Source organism: Venturia canescens, chromosome 9 (genome assembly GCF_019457755.1).
Source record: "Venturia canescens isolate UGA chromosome 9, ASM1945775v1, whole genome shotgun sequence".
NCBI classification, from domain to species: domain Eukaryota; kingdom Metazoa; phylum Arthropoda; class Insecta; order Hymenoptera; family Ichneumonidae; genus Venturia; species Venturia canescens.
The window spans coordinates 16014743-16031305 of NC_057429.1; the positions used below are offsets into that span (position 1 = coordinate 16014743).

The 16563-nt window shown below is 36.9% G+C and overlaps 2 protein-coding genes and 1 long non-coding RNA gene across 4 annotated transcripts; 1 reads left to right on the forward strand and 2 right to left on the reverse strand.

Annotated features, from left to right (window-relative positions):
• Positions 1–1453: 1453 nt before the first annotated feature.
• On the reverse strand, positions 1454–7353 carry l(2)37Cb (lethal (2) 37Cb). 2 transcript variants are annotated; one of them, XM_043429461.1, is made up of 8 exons: positions 7230–7353; positions 6721–6902; positions 6332–6500; positions 5980–6221; positions 5311–5809; positions 2853–4131; positions 2488–2664; positions 1454–1726 (listed from the first exon to the last, which is right to left on the reverse strand). In XM_043429461.1, exons 2-8 carry the CDS (start codon positions 6881–6883, stop codon positions 1595–1597), a joined length of 2661 nt encoding a protein of 886 aa, XP_043285396.1. In that variant the 5' UTR covers positions 6884–6902; positions 7230–7353; the 3' UTR covers positions 1454–1594. The 2 variants fall into 2 exon arrangements, with proteins under 2 accessions (XP_043285396.1, XP_043285397.1); XM_043429462.1 differs by lacking the exon at positions 7230–7353 and adding an exon at positions 7138–7225.
• A 2725-nt stretch (positions 7354–10078) lies between these two features.
• LOC122416034 (uncharacterized) lies at positions 10079–16535 on the reverse strand. The gene is made up of 7 exons (XM_043428696.1): positions 16259–16535; positions 15672–15980; positions 14686–14943; positions 14126–14383; positions 12951–13229; positions 12641–12853; positions 10079–11596 (listed from the first exon to the last, which is right to left on the reverse strand). Exons 1-7 carry the CDS (start codon positions 16323–16325, stop codon positions 10926–10928), a joined length of 2055 nt encoding a protein of 684 aa, XP_043284631.1. The 5' UTR covers positions 16326–16535; the 3' UTR covers positions 10079–10925.
• Positions 11584–12306, forward strand: LOC122416035 (uncharacterized). Its single transcript, XR_006262049.1, has 2 exons — positions 11584–12056; positions 12128–12306. It is a non-coding gene; the product is annotated as an uncharacterized lncRNA (long non-coding RNA).
• Positions 16536–16563: the final 28 nt, after the last annotated feature.

The window sequence follows — 16563 nt, forward strand, 5'->3', positions numbered from 1 at the left end:
GAAAAAAATTCGTTTTCTTAATTCATTGCGGCTCGACTTCATTGCAGCTCCCTGTAATTAAGCAAAAAAGTCGTTAATTATTTCTCCAAAATACACCACGAAAGAGAGAAGTAGGTCACAATTATGTTCTGTGGTTTGCTAGAAATTGAGCGATTCTTATTTTAATCGTATACGTAAGGCACGATTAAAGATCACCGAAAAGATCTGGTATCGTGATCGTTGCTTCAACCGAAAATTGTCCTCATTATAAATTTACAGTTTCATTCGGGTCTCATCAGTGATGTAATTATTTCGGAGACCCATGCATCGAACTAACATGTTAACTAGCGAACATGAAAAACTGTCGATTTTTTTAATCGTCGGTTGTACGATTCAAGAATTAGCCTCGAACATACATTAGTTTTATTTCATGTTAAGGAGCTGGCAAGCAAAATTTCTATATGATTAGCACACTTGGCAGACGTTACATTAATAGCAACAATTATACCCTAAGAAACATTAAGGATTTGTTTCAGTAAAGGGGGTACTAAATCATTTGCACATGTCTGCCTCTAGGGCTGATGGTCACGATCATCCTATCAGCAAAGAAAATCAAAGACTTTTGTAGTAAATAATGACTTAAGTTATTTTTATCATTAAAAAAGTGTATATGAAGTGCACACTTTGCAGACCTTAATCTTTCGATTAAAAATAATGAGAAGGACCACAGAAAAATGGTCTGCCAGCATGTTGTCTCTGCGTTGTCAATTGACAGGGCTTCAAAAATGTTTTAAAAAATATTATTATGCGCACATGTCTGCCTCTTCAATTTTCTTCTTGTTCAGGATGATTGTGACCATCAGCCCCAGAGGCAGACACGTGCAAGTGATTTAGTTCCCCCTTTTTTTAAAAAAATTCAAAGCGCTGTAATGCAAAAACGCAGCGACGTAGGACCCTTTGACTGGTCAAAATCGCTTCGTATTGATCTAAACTTCGATCCATATCGATATACAAAAAACTTGTACAAATCATACACAGAAAGGCTCACCAGTTCCCTAAATATCGGAGAAATTGTACAATTTCCATAGAAAGAAAAAAAATCGTAAAACTCATTCTCGTTGAGTTAATTATCAACGTTTGATGACTCATTCATTGTTCGTAGACCCGGTAGACCCGAAATAATTGGACGTGGAACAAAAGTACTATGTTTCTAGCACGTTTAAATTTCCTGTGAAAAAGTATTCGGCTACACTATTCTGTCTTTAGGGTGCAGGGTTTGACGACGAGTGGAAAAATCCCTGGTTTCTGAGTATATTAAATGCATGATAAATGAACTTAATTTCAGTGATTGATGGAAAAAAATTAAAAGATTCTTCAGAAAGAAGAAGATCAAAAGGTTTTGGAATAATAATTTTTTCACTTACTGTCATGATTCTACGATGTAAAAAATGAAAGATAATATTTTTAAATATAATTAAACATCACATGTATAACTTTATTACTTCATTGGCAACGTTCTTAGAACAAAAGTAACGTTTATTCTTACTTGCTGTACAAAAATTAATCACATTCGATAATTCTCCACACGATGAGAATTATAGATTTAAAAAAGTGCTTAATTCGTTCCATCGGGGCGCGCTCGACCAGCAACTTTTGGCATCTTTTTATTCGTCGAGTCTTCAAGTTCTTTTGGTTTGTAATAATGCGGTGCCACTTCTAACAGCCACTTGCTCTCGATTTCAGTGACCTGTAATCAAACGAGTTTCGAAACATGATCAACAGTGAGAAATGACAGTGAAAGTAACGGAGTAAAAATGGAGTATTCTCAATGGCGTTCGCCAATTAATTTCAGCTAGAAGTGCCGAATCCAGCTCTATTTAACTTTGGAAATATTTGACGATATTTTGTCAACCAATGAAATTTTTGTTTTGTTATCCACAACCTTAAAAATGGCAGATCAAACTTCAATTTCGTTGATTGAAATATTTAGTGATATTTAGTAAGAGAAGCAAAATAAAATGTCGGGAAACAAAAATGTGCATGAATTTCCCTTAAAGTCACTGATATTGCAAAATTTCGCTCTAAAATTTGTGTTCCAATTATGACGAAAATAACATCGTAGACTGAAGAAATAATATTGACAAAAATTTTGCTTGAAGTTGAAACAAAGTTAAATCTCTCCCCGCAGTAATGCTGTTCACTAAATTAGTTTCTGTGCACTGTTGTCAAAACGACATAACAAATGGCTTTCAGATATTTTCGTGATTATTTCCTCGAAAACTTTCCGCCAATATCGACCCAGGTTTTCTACGGTTTCCCTGGGCCCTCGTGCATGAGGGAAAAGTAACTGCTGACAGAACTTTCGGAGGGCTTGCAAGGTCATGAAAAGTTTGTGAAACGAGAGTAAAAGTAAAAGGGAGGCGATGAGATCGTAGAAACCCGAAAAATGATGTAGAAACGTTGAATGGGGAAAAAAATTGAAAAATAAGATTCGCAAAGTGTACTAACCTGCCGCATATATTCTTTTGTTGTGAAGACCAATTCGTGATACAATATCCAGCGGGGTAATTCCTGAAATAGTGAGCTGTTTGGGTGTATCGATACGGTTTGATTGTGTTTCGCTGTTTTGTAATGTCCACCTTTTGATAAACGTGCAACGTGGTAAAAGTATCCTGCTGTTATTGCCTAAAAATGAAAAACACATCATTTGTCAACCTCGAGTCGTATTTCTCAATAAAAATGTGCTTTGGCAATTGAAATAAGTAAATTTTAGTGGCTTTAGGATTCGAATCGAAATCTTGGACTAATCTTCGCAACAGTACTTTAACAAACTGACTTTGTACATTGAAAAATTTGAGGATTGAGTAACATACCTTTCGAATATTGATTGTCTCGGTGATGCCGGATATGAGTTCCATTTCAACGCGTTGCATAAGTCCAACGAGTTGTTCTCGAACGTCTCTGGCACGTTTCATCGAACGATATTGAATAAAATTTTCGTAGCACCAGTGTGTACTAAAATCGCACAGCTGCCATTGATTGTAAACGTTTAAAAGAGTGAGATGGTCACCGCCGGGGACATGAAAGTTTTTTCTGGCGGTATCGGCATGAATGAGTTTGTCTTTGGGTCGATAAAAAATGGCGCCATTGACAGAAAGCATGGCGGCGATAGTGGCGATTTCTTCGGAGCATCGATATTTTTCACTGGCGAGTAACATTTTCGCCATCATTGGATCGAGTGGGAATTCGGCCATTCTTCGTCCCATTTTTGTCAACTCTCCGCGATGATTGAGAGCCCCGAGTGCGTAGAGCTGTTCGAGAGCTAGTACGAGGGTTTCGTGAGGTGGTGGATCAAGAAAATCAAAATGAACTAAATCGTTGATGCCGAGAGCTTTGAGGGTCAAGACAGCGTTGCCGAGATTTATCCTTTGTATTTCCGGCACGGTGTTGTCCTCCAGTTCGTGTTGATAAGCCCAAGCTGTGTACAGCCGAAAACATTTTCCTGGTGCGACACGACCGGCGCGTCCAGCTCGCTGGTTCGCTGAAGCTTTGCTTATCGGTACGACCATTAAACTTTCCATTCCGGTACGCGAATTGAAGTTATTTTGCTTCGCAAATCCTGGATCGATTACGTAAACGATATTGTCGATCGTCAGCGACGTTTCGGCGATATTCGTCGCCAAAACAACTTTTCGTGCCCCCTTTGGCGTCGGCTCAAATATCCTCGTTTGCATGTCCGACGGCAAATTGGCATAAACCGGAAGTATCAGCAATTCAGCCAATTTACTTCCTAGTCTTCGGACTCTCTCGTTCAACATTTCTTGACACGTTTCAATCTCCTCCTGCCCGGTTAGAAACACCAACACATCGCCGGGCGGCTGCGTTGCGTGAATTTGCAATATCGAAACCACGCACGCGTCCGTGTAATCCGCCTCCGGCGCTTTCGTGTAATAAATGTCCACGGGAAAGCGCCTCCCTGGTATACGAAATATCGGCGCATCGTCAAAGAATTCACTAAATTTATTCGCATCCAATGTTGCTGAGGATATTAGGAGCTTCAAGTCTGCACGAAACCGCGTTATGTCCTTTACCAGTCCGAACAGAATGTCTGTGTGCAGAGTTCGCTCGTGAGCTTCGTCAATTATCATCACGCTGAAATTGAGAAACAAACAACGCAAATTAGATTTTTTTAGTGAATGCACCAGAGGTTATTGGAATTACAATTACTTAATATTATTTCAAAGTGTATTTTTTCAAAAAATATTCATGTATACTGGCACTTAATCTTCGGGGTACAAAAAACTTGAAATCATTATTTTTTTTTTTTAATCAAAATATTAGGATGATTTTTACTCTGCAATTTAGGTTTTCCAAGCTTGTACGAAAAATATCAGCAAAGCTCCCAAAACTGTTCACAAAATAAAAGTGCATTGGCTCTAGTTCCAACTCAAAGTTTTCGTGAAATTCCGAGTTCCAGTAACTCTGTAAATTTTTGTAATTGATGTCAAAAGTCATTTTGTTCCAAGATGCATTTGATTGGCTGCTTTTTCAACATTGTTATTAATTTCAATAATCAATATTTCGATACAACCGTTTCCGTTATAAATGTATGTGAAATTTTATTTTGCAGATCGGTGCAAGTATTTGTCTGCTCGTTTCGGGACCGAGGGTGCCAAACGAGAGGAAAACAACCCACCGCAGTCTTGCTAGGGGAAGAAATTCTCCAAAACAATGGAGCGAGTCGGAATGAAATGATTTTTACAAACTGCTCTGCCAAGAAACTGATGTAATATTTGGATCGTATCATGTCTCCAGTTTTTAAGAAATAATAATAAAAGTTTGCACAAATTCCTTGCACTCAAAAAATAAGGCGAATCACATGGGTTTTTTTTATGACTCACGAACTATTCGAATCTGAGCATGAAAACTTGATGAAAAATATTATATTTTTCCAGTTACTCAACATCGTTCTATTCTGACTGAATTTCAATTTCGAATAGTATTTTTATTTCAGTGTGTAACAGAATATTAGTTGATTACAGTATTCGTAAATGCTTCATTGAATTTCCTGCGAGAATGGGAACTCAAATGAAAACACGTGAAACTTTGTCTGATCGTAGCAGTTCGAATAAACCAATGCGTTTTGATAAAATTGTCGGGTTCATTGTCATCGTCAAGAATTTAATAAAGAACATTTGACTCACATATTTTTTTAAGTGAAACGGAATTTTCATGTTTCAAATGTTTGAAATGATTTCCATATTCTTTTAGAACCAATATGGAAATGACTACAGTCATTATTTCCCTGATTGACCAAGAAAGATGATTTACCTGTACGACGCGAGATCGGGTTCGCTAAGAAACTCTCTGTGTAGTGTACCGTCCGTCATATATTTGATTCGGGTTCGCTGCGACGTGCAGTCTTCGAATCGAATGGCATAGCCAACTTCGTTGCCAAGCTTGACGGCCATTTCGTGGGCGACTCTAGCAGCAACGGACATGGCAGCGACTCGTCTCGGTTGCGTGCATCCGATGAGTTTGCCATCGTCGGTGAAGCCGGCTTCGTACAAATATTGAGGGATTTGAGTAGTTTTTCCCGATCCAGTCTCACCCTCGATTATCAAAACTTGATGATTTTTAATGGCTTGTATGAGGTCATTTTTGAACGGGTAAATTGGTAAGCTCTTTTTCGTCTCTTCTATCGTTGTTAGAACTTTTTCTTTTTGTTCGGGTACTAATTCACGTTTTTTCTCTTTCGAATCACCTGGCATACGCAAAGCTTGAACGAATTCGACCTCATCCTCCAGCAACAACTCGTAATCTTGTTTAGCTGGAACAATCCGTTAAAATTATAGCGGAAAACGACTAGGGAAGCTGACTGTTGGAATTTTCCTTCAACAGCGAATTGATATTTGGAATTCTTTTTCATTTGTTTGTTCTGCTTACAGAATCATAGCAATGACAATTTCCTTACGATAAAAAATGTTTTTTCAATCATACCTTTTCGATCTTTTGCACCAAATCGAAAAACAGCAGACGTCATTTGATCCGCCTCCCATTTACTCTGCTCCGATTGAGCTGGCTCCAAATCCATCTGCTCATTTTTGTTGTCTCCTTTCCCTTTTTCCTCTGGCATATGATATCTTTGAACTCTTTCCAATTCTCTAGCTTTTTCATGTTCTTTGGCCAGCTGTAGTAATTGTTTCTTGTGTTCTCTTTCTCTCCTCTCACGTTCAGTTAATCTAATTTCAATAGTTTGGAAATTAGTAGAATCAAAGAATATTATAATACCGAAGTGAGTTGAACATTTCACTTTTTGAACTTGTAAAATACATTCGGTGCTCAGTCTTACATTTTCTCTTCAAAAAGGTATTCGTCGTCTAAAATATCAGCCTCCAGCTCCGCAACTTTATCCTCTTTTCTCTTTTCCAAATATTTTCTACGCGATTCCACCCTCAACTTTGGTACAAGCTTGACTTTTGAATCATCTTCCATAAGCTTGAGTCTCTTCGCAGCTTCAGCTGTAAGCAATAATGAAACATAATCTTCAGTCTGGTAAAGCCTGCACTGCAAGAGTTGAGGAAAATATTTGAAAACAGTTGAATGCAATCAAATTATGAATTCCGTCACTTTTTCTTCAACGAGATTACTCTGCTATCTCAAAATGTGTATAGAAAGACTGGTCAATATATCATGATTATAAAAAAAGTTAAGAATTATATAAATGTTTTTAAATCTTACCGGCACCCGAACCCATGGGAATGGCAACTTTGCGCACTTTAGTATCATCTTTTGCTTTGAGCCGTGTAGCAAATTCATCTCGTTCCTTAATATCTCGTTTTCTGCGTTCTTCTTCACTGTCACTGTCTTCGCTCGACGATTCTTTACGTCTGTATTTGCTCATTTTGATAATTCAAAATATCCTTCAAACATGAACAAACAAAAATTATTAAACAATTTCAATTTCGTAGTACAACGTTTAGGTTCGCGTTTTTAGGTTATAATCTGACAAGATTTCCCAGGTCACTATTAAAAATGTTTCGATGTACAGTTAATACTGAATAATATTATCGTGGATCTTCGACGTTTATAAAAGGTAGAAAAATTATTTTTTTCACTGTCTTGCACAAAACGTTTACGTTTCTTTTAGGTTATAACCTGAATTATTCCGATCGCTTTTCGTAATGTCTCAATGAAGTTTTTCAAAAACTAAATATACTGTTTTTTTTTCTACGATGAAATTAAGCTACCTGGATCAATGTGAATGATTTATATTATTTCATAGGCCTCTATATTTGTTTATTTACTATTACGATACTTGTAAGCACAAGAAAACATAAGCAGCAACTTTTGAAGTGTTTTCAAACTTCAAACTTCGATTCGAAGGGGTGGCGCTGATTGGAGTTTTTAAAACCACCGTGCATATTCCCCATTGAAGTTTTGCATTGGCATCACTGGGCTTGAACACGAAGATTCATAGAGAAGCATGATACTGATAGAAAATATCTTTCTGTTTTACCATTCGTTATAAATATTAATGAATTTAGTACAGATAGAGCGTCGGGTTGTATTTTTTGGAGTCAGCAGTGCTGATCACTCGCTAATTCAAATATTGAAGTGCTGCATGAGCCCTTGAATATGAATTAGTACGATTAAAGAAAATCACGTTGGATTTTTATTACGGGAATAATAAATATTCACATATATGTACATCAGTCATGCACTAACAGTTTGTATATACACATGTGACTTGAATTTTTGAACATATGTACATCCATATATATATAATATAACATATTATATATATATTTTTCGGAATTTTTGTCTAGCGATAAGCACGAATTTTGCGTTTAACTATGATAACGCGTCTCTTTGTTCAACGAATGTTTACGTCGAGATTCAAAACGATAAAAGTTGTTATTAATCTCTCTGTGAACAACAAAAGATGAACTATGGGGAATTTGCGCCGTCCAAATTCCCAATCTTCACGTGTTTACGTTTTCACGCGTTTACGCTTGGTCGTGTTTGGACGTTTGGACTATTCGCTATAGCGTAGTAGCAGAGCAGAGTGGGGATAGAGGCGTTCGGTCAGCCAGCGGGAGAGAGGGGAGACGGGCGAACATCGGGCGGAGCTCGAGACAGGGGAGAGGCGCAGGCGCAACATGATTCGCTTCACTCACGTCGCTCGGCCCGCTCGGCGCGCACAGGAAGGGGGAGCTCCGTCCGGGAGAGAGGCACAATACGTTTCGCTTTTCGCTTCACTCACTGCCCGGCGGGCGTAGGGTGAGGACTGGCGCGGAACGTGAGCGTGCCGTTATCGCTACGCATTGTACATTCCAGTGCATTGAGAAAACGGGGCACGAAATACGACACGTGGAATCCTACTTTATCCTGAATGACTAAAATAATCTTTTTTTACGAATTAATTTTTTTCAATCAATCGATAAACAAATAAAATAGAAACCAATAAAAATTGGTAACAGTCATAATTTTATCAATTATTGTAGATTTAACAGTTATTTCATAATTTTAACAGTAAATTCAATCTCGCTGAAGCAACTGATCGGTCATCTAAATTACAAAATAAAAGAACTTAAGATCGTGCGAATCGATAAAAGACACGAAAACATAACGTAACGAATATTAAAGTTGAAATTTAATAAAAAATAATGATTCGCTCCTTGTCAATATACATTTTTTTTCTTTAATTTCTGAGATTCCTTTTTTTGACGCAACTATATAGATAAGCCGATAGGGAAGTCCTCGCACTCGATGTTATTATTATTACAAAATTTGCACATGAATGAGTATTTATAAAATTTTGGTAATTCGTGAAAAATAGTATCGAGGCAAGGGCCAGTAACAGAAAGAGTTTTGTGACGCCTGTAATATAGCTTCGAGAGTCTTGTGTATGCTCGCACGCGCGCGTGTCCGCAAGCGAGCTAAGATGCAAGCATACCCCGAGCAACGCAACGCAAAGCAAAGCACCTAACGCACGGTCCTAAAGCCATGGGGTTGTCGGCAAGCGAAGACGGACAGTCAGTAAATCTACTCCATAGCGGATAGTTTGACACAGTTCCGAGCTCGATACAGTTTCTGTATCACTTTGAAGTCGCGCAGGCAAGATTCCATGCAGATAAGTCGGAGTTGCAAACGCTGCACGCTAAGCAACGCACGCAACGCGTATAACCGCAGCTATGTACAGCATTACGAATAGTTTTTACTAGTCAAATGCTAACAATAGGACGCGAGCAACCGACCACGCGTGCACGCACGCGGGCACACTCGATTCTCTATGAAACGGTGGTACAGGTTTTGTCACTACAATTGTTTCTGTTACTCGACATATTGGCTTATCCATTTGCGCAAAAACGGTTTTCTGGGGAAAAAACCTAGGGAAGAGTAGGTAAAGAAGAGCCCTCCCTGAAAATGGGGATATTTTTTTTCGTTTATGTTAATTTTCGTATTCAATCGGTCGTACAATTAAATAACGAATTTTTTCTCTCGCGTCGGTATAAAGTTAAATTTTTGGTGAATAAAAACCCAAGTTCGTTCTCGAAAAAAAGACCAGCGGAAATATAACTTTGTGATAATGAATCGCGATTACGATTTTCTGCGATACGGTAAAGTGATAACAAAAGTTAAAGGTGAAATGATAAATTCCAAACATGGGAGGACGAAAAAGCATTGGAAGAAAAGTGTATTGAAAATATGTGGAAAGTTCTTTATGATCAGAACCATGGAGCAGGATAAGAGAATCGTAGAGGCAGAGGGAAAGCGAAAAGATCGTGGAGGAAGACGGAGAGCAGGGAGAGGATCGTCGAGGAAAACGGAGATCGCAAGGATCGCGGGAGAAAAAGGTAGGAAGAAGATCGAGGCCCGTTCCTGTAACCGTGAGTAACTACACCAACGATTTTTTTTTTTAAATACGAGTGCGCGAAATATGAAAAATGATTTTCATGTTACAAATGTAGACATTCTGCCGATTGAATGATCAAAACACGTGAACGTCAGGATGACGTTTGGATATTTCATGGAAGTATTTTTTTCAAATAATGAACCGTTAGATATAATATTTTCATATTATTTATTTTCATGATACAGTCGTTGCGATTTATAGATTTACGAATAGCATGTTTTGCAGAGTTGATATATGGTGGTAGTTGTGCAAATTTTCGTTGAAATGTTTCTGGTAAAGATGTAAATGTGTCTTTACTCGACTGTCAACAAAGTTGAGAATCTCTGTCGTCGTATCTTTTTTCTTCAAGTGCTCATGCAGCACTTCAATATTTGAATTAGCGAGTGATCAGCGCTGCTGACTCCAAAAAATACAACCCGACGCTCTATCTGTATACTACATATTCATTAATACTTAAACGAATGATAAAACAGAAAAATATTTTCTATTATATATAGTATCATGCCTCTCTATGAATCTTCGTGTTCAAGCCCAGTGATGCCAATGCAAAATTTCAATGGGGAATATGCACGGTGAGTAATAATGCGCCATACCCGACATTTTTCTTGTCCAGAATTTTCCTGTCAAGTTGCCGGTGGTTGTTTGAAAACATTTGTTGTTTCAAACAATAATTGCTCAATCAAATCGTAATTATGATTGTACAAGTTTTATTTTTCGGAATAAATTAGTCCACATAAAAGGAAAAATCATGGTTGAAGAAGTTTTCAAATTGATTTTTTGCATGTCATAACATCTGAATTAATTAATGTGGCATAACCTGAAAATGATTTGAAAATATTTAAAATAACTAGCGCCATTCAACGCCTGTTAATTTGAAAAAAAATGTAATAATAATGGCAAATTTCATCACGCTACTCTCGATTCGATCTAATAGAAATTTTAATTTATTTTGTAATTTAAAAACGTTGCGTATGTATCATTGATCCTCTTGATTATAGAATTATTTGGAAAATCGGCGATCTTAAGTTCAAAGGCCAAGCGCCGAATCGTTTCCAGAAATATTGTAACTACTCGTAGGTAGTAATGTTTTTGTACTTTCATCAAAATCTTCGGCCCTCGTGCCGTCTTTCGTTTTGTTTTTCGACGAAACGCTCGTTGTGTTAGATTCAGTGGTATCGTGCCTCACGAGCCTAAATTGAGTCATACGATTAGAAAGATCATTTTCACCAAGCTCCGCCCTTAAAATTGTGTTAATCTTTCGTCCGTTGGCATCAGTATATAAAAATGTGTGATCTGATTTCATTGGTTTTAATTCGATTGTTTCATTTTTCAATTTTCGACTCAACGTCACTGATCTCGAGCCAAAATTTGTCCTTTTCGAATCATCTGATACACGATCGCTTCCACTCGTACGTAAATCCGAATCTGATCTTGAAACGTTGTCAAAACCGCAAAGAACGTGTTGTCTCGTGGAGTTACAAGAAAGTCCATAGAACAACGGCAAACCGTGACCTTCGCGATCAAGGTTCAAACAGCTGTTAGGCTCTGCTTTCAACATTACAGTGTCGTCGTTACCGAAACACCAGGAACACGGCATCCCAATTCCTTCGCTTTTTAGCGGCTTGCCAGTCTCGTCGAACCATTTCCAACCTTCATTTGTTTCGAACGTCTTACCTCCTACCCAAACGTGATCTAGATCTTGAATGAAGAAATGATCATAGGAAAAACATTGAACAGAGCAGTTAACAGCATTTTTTTCTAACTTGAAACGTCAATAATAATTTTATTTCCGGAAAAATATCTCGAGAAATTTTTTCTTTTCAAATAAACCAAGATAAAATTGCTTACTCGACATAAAAGGTTTTATCCAGTCAATAATGTCTTGGAAAATCAGTTAATAGTAGGGTAACCTCAATTCGGTGATAAAAATTTTAACAATATTTTTAGACGCTTCAGATGATACAAATCTATTTTGATTGTGACATCATAATGAACAAGATTTCCTGAATTTTAAAAACTCGAATATTAATAATTAACTCGATGGTACAGCAGAGGCACTTTGAAAAAAAGTTGTCCACCAGTGTAAAAACAGTGTAAAATCGAAATTTATTCAAGCAATCCTTTTGAAATTTGGCATGGTACTTACACAATTGACCAGGTATCAACGAAAGCTTTTTCCCAATTTTTCATTATTATTAGTTTTACAATAACAAGAGGCTCTTTTTTTAGGTGATAATCAGTGTTTTCGATTCTAAATGTCAACAACGGACAACATTTTCTGAAGTGCCTCTGAAGATGTGCTATCGTTGAGTTAATTATTGGTGTTCGGGTTTAAAAAATTCCAGAAATATTGTTAATGTATTGTAATATGATGTCACAATTAATAAAATTGATCTAGTTTGTTATAACCTGAAGTGTCTAAAAAAATTCTTAAAATTGGATCCTTTTTTCCACTGAATAGACGTTACCCTCTTAAATTTTTGGAAAGCTTATAAATTCTTGACAAATCAATAAAGTGACCATTAAGTTTGAATACAGAGAACCAAAATTTTTGAATTTTGTGATTTTTTTTATCCAAATGTAGTTTCAAGAATATTTGAAAGATGATCAAATATAGATGATCATGAAGCTTCGTTGAGTGAATTTCCAGGAGCATATTCTCATTTCTTGAAAATTGATTATTTGAATCAGCTTTAATCGTAAAATAACTAGTGCCTTAAAATATAGTGATCCAAATCTTACATGAATCCGCCATTCTTTCAAGAATCATTGCCAATGTCTTTGAATCGAGGATGCTGGCCACTTTGCCAGTGTTTTTCGAACAATAAACTTGGGCTTCGTTCCAAGTCATGCGGTCACTGGAGAACTGAAAATTGTGATCATCCACCGAAAACGAGTTGCTGGTTAATGTTTCAGTGATTTTTGGACCGGATTGTCGACCAAAAATGCCTGCACCTATAAAATTAGTAACGAATCAACAAGACTGTAATTTATCTTATAAATAAGAAAAGTCCAATGAATTGACTTGAACAATGGAAAATAATTTTTTTACCATCCTGACAGACGAAAGGTCGGCTTTTTTCGCAATCCAAATCTAGGAAAACAGGACTCATGTGCTGAGGACAAAGATGACGATCGAGAACCAAGCATCTGCTGTGTCCTTCATTCGTCTCATGGATCTCATGATTTAAAATTGGTACTGGATGCCCTTGCAGCCAAGGCGGGTAATGCGAAGATGCAGATCGACTCGGAGACAAAGTCAAACCTGATGAGGACCATTTCCATTCGGTACCATGGCTGCTCCATGCATCCAACCAGACACTTTCTATTGCTGTTGATTGGGATCACACGGTGATTTGTAAATTCTCATTTTACCAACGAATTCCTAATCAACTTATGGATTGTCAATGAAAATAACGAAATGATCTGGAGTTTAAATTTCTACTTTACTGTTTTTCATTTCGCTCTCTAAAAACTTTAATCATCTAAATTGTTGCTGATTTTTTTTCGATTGTCTCTTTTTTCTATTAATTTTTATTGTCAATGTGTACCAGAAATTAGCAAAACAAAATCGACAATATATTCTCCATCGATTGGAAATTTTTAGTCAATCGCCAGTACATTTTTCAACAACTGAACATTTTTTCACCAATTGGCATTAAATTTTTTTATCAATCATAAGTTCTATCGCTAATTAGTAATAACTCCTCAATGAATTATCAGTTATTTCCACAATTGATAATATTTTTTCGACAAATGGAAAATATTTGATGAATTGAGAATAAACTTCTAATGAAGTGTCAATTTTTGAAACGTTTTAAAAAACATCCTTCGTCCAATTACCAATTTCCCAAATTATTGACATTATAAACGATAATATTTGTACAGTTGGTAATATCGATTACAATTCGTAGCGAAAAAAATCATTTTTTCCGATCAATTCACCTCTCTTTTTCCCTCCCTTCGCTGTTCTTGTGAGACCCTTTCCAGAATATTGCCCATAGTCACCCTCCCTAATGCACTATTTTATGCCATTAGCACGCATGGTAAATCGGACGGTCACCCATCCAAGTATATTGTCGTTTTTTTGTCAATGAATTCAAATTTTTTAAATTCAATTTGTATAAAATCGCTAGATTTTTAATGTTTTACAGTCGGATCTTCAGAAAATTTCGTTCGTCATTGAAAAGATGAGAAACAACAGTTCTAAAGTGCACACGATCTTACATGGTCGGCTCTTAAGCATAACGGATGCAATTTTCTTGACAGCCTCGTTGCTCAACACCGTGGCGAGATATTGCCCTCTCTTGCGACATTCGAAACGCGCCTCGATCCATGTGACACCGCCACCGTTCAATCGACGAAAACCTGCATTCGCTTTCAATGTCATTTCATCGCCTTCGTTGACAGTGAATAACGTGTAACGAGAACCATCCGCGATGACGCTTTCTCCTTGGACGATTTTTGGACGAAGATTTTTTTTCACTACAAAAGACGAATTCAGAAATATTTCATACTTCAGGTAAAAGGCGGAAAAAATGATTGTCTTTGAAATTCTTTAACGAACGAATCTTGCGATTTGAAAGAAATTTAATGAAAAAATCGAAATTTTCGAATTTTAGCGATCAATCAATGATTTGGACTATTCAAGAAAAAAATACGTTCCAATCCCACCGGATCGATTTATTTTCATGATAAAATCGGTCTATCGGGTCGTATTTTACTCCCGCTTTCACGCTTTGTTTTCGTAAATCACGGTGTGAATGATAAAAATTGCTTCGTCTCACCGATTCTTGAACACACGAATGGTTTTTTCTTCTTACAGTTCGTTGGCACAAGTATTGGAAGGTTGTGACCCGTTCTTTCGAAAATTAAACAATTTTTCGAAGCATCTTCCGGCACTTTGTCGGTTCTGTACCATTTTGGATAGTTGGAAGCTATCGACGTAGAGGCGACTGGAGTTTCGTTATTCCCTTCTGATTCTATCCACGTCCAATTGTTTTCAGCGTTTTTTCTGTGACCTCCGATCCACAAACCATCATATTCTGCAATGAGGAAATGAGAATTTTCCAAATAATTATACCGAATTATTGAAGTAATGAAAACTTCTCCTTTACTGGCTCAAAAAAATCGTTTCTCGATCGAACAGAAGTCCAATATTGAAGTGACGTTCTGCGGAGCACTAAAACCAACCGAGAACGTAAACGAAAATTTATGAATTAGAAGGAAAAACGATTTGTCCAGTTCATCAAAAATTCTACTGATTGAAATACTATTTTTTTCTCGCAACTTCGATGGGAAATCTTAGAAAATCCACAGATTTAACCCGTAGACACCACACTCCGTTTGAGGTCACACTGGTGCAAATTTGCACTTGGACTTTTCAAAACTTTTTATTCCATCCATGAATGTATGGAATTAATCTTACTACGAGACTTTCTAGGGGTAAAAATTCCTTAGTAATCAATTACGATTATTAAAAAAATGGTAAAATAAAATGTAATTATAGAAAAATGGAAAAATTGAGGAAAGGAATTTTGAAGTTTTAGACACTTTAAATTTTCGTGAGTGCAAATTTGCGCCAGTGTGGTGTCTATGGGTTGAAAAACCCTTTTCCTTTCCATTTTACAAACTAGTTGAAATTCCAATTTCATATGTCAACGAGAAAAGCGATTTTCCGACTCAGATTATTAAAAAAAATGATTTTCTATTTCTGCTTTGAGCCAAGTAGCTCCAAATTTTCTTCTCAAATTCATTTAAATTATTTTCTAACGATAATTCGATTCGGAGAGCTTTCTAGCAAGCCACATTGTCACGTTAGCTCCGTCCAAAACAGCCAATCCACTGATCCCAATATTTTTCCAATTGCTCTTCACTGTAGTTGGAATGTCTGGTAAAAAAGCATCGTCGATTGGGCCCTCGTTTCGTGCTGCTTTTCCAAAATTTCTAGAAGAGCACAGCATTTTTCCAACGCTCCAGGGGACCCTTCTGCCAATGATGGAAAATTCCCATTGTGTATTTGTCAACTCGTTTTTCGATGTCCAGTACAATTTTTCAACAATGTCGCTGTCATCGAAGCAGTCTGAAACAAAGAAAAGCACAGTTAATCACTTCACTTTATGTGTGTTTCCATCACAAAATCATGGCGGTTGATCGACCAAAATAAATCAACAAAAGTAAAACGCTGGCTTGATCGATTGCTCGAATGTAAATAAAAGAAACGAAAATAAAAAAAATTAAAAAAAAAAACGAGAGAAAAAAACGAAAGTAAATTTAAAAAATGTAAATAAACACAACAAAAATAATATGTAAATAAACACAAAAAATAAAATGTAAATAAATACAAAAATTCGGCCATACCTGAGCAAACGTCAATGATCAGTATGAGAATTTCGATGAGACAAAAAATGACCGACGTTGTATTCATCGTTGGCTATAAAGGTCTGGAAAACGAGCAGTTCCTAAGTTGTATTGAATCCTGCGGAGGGTCAGGGGTAGAAACGAACGATTGGGAGGAATAAACAGTGGTGACAGACAAGCGATTCCAATCGAGCTGTGACACGCATAATAATCGAGCGTGTTGCTCGACGAGGCATTGTTCTTTCCGTCATCCTCGTTTTCTCAACAACAGCCCGATTTGGTAAAGATTTTGATTGAATTCTTGC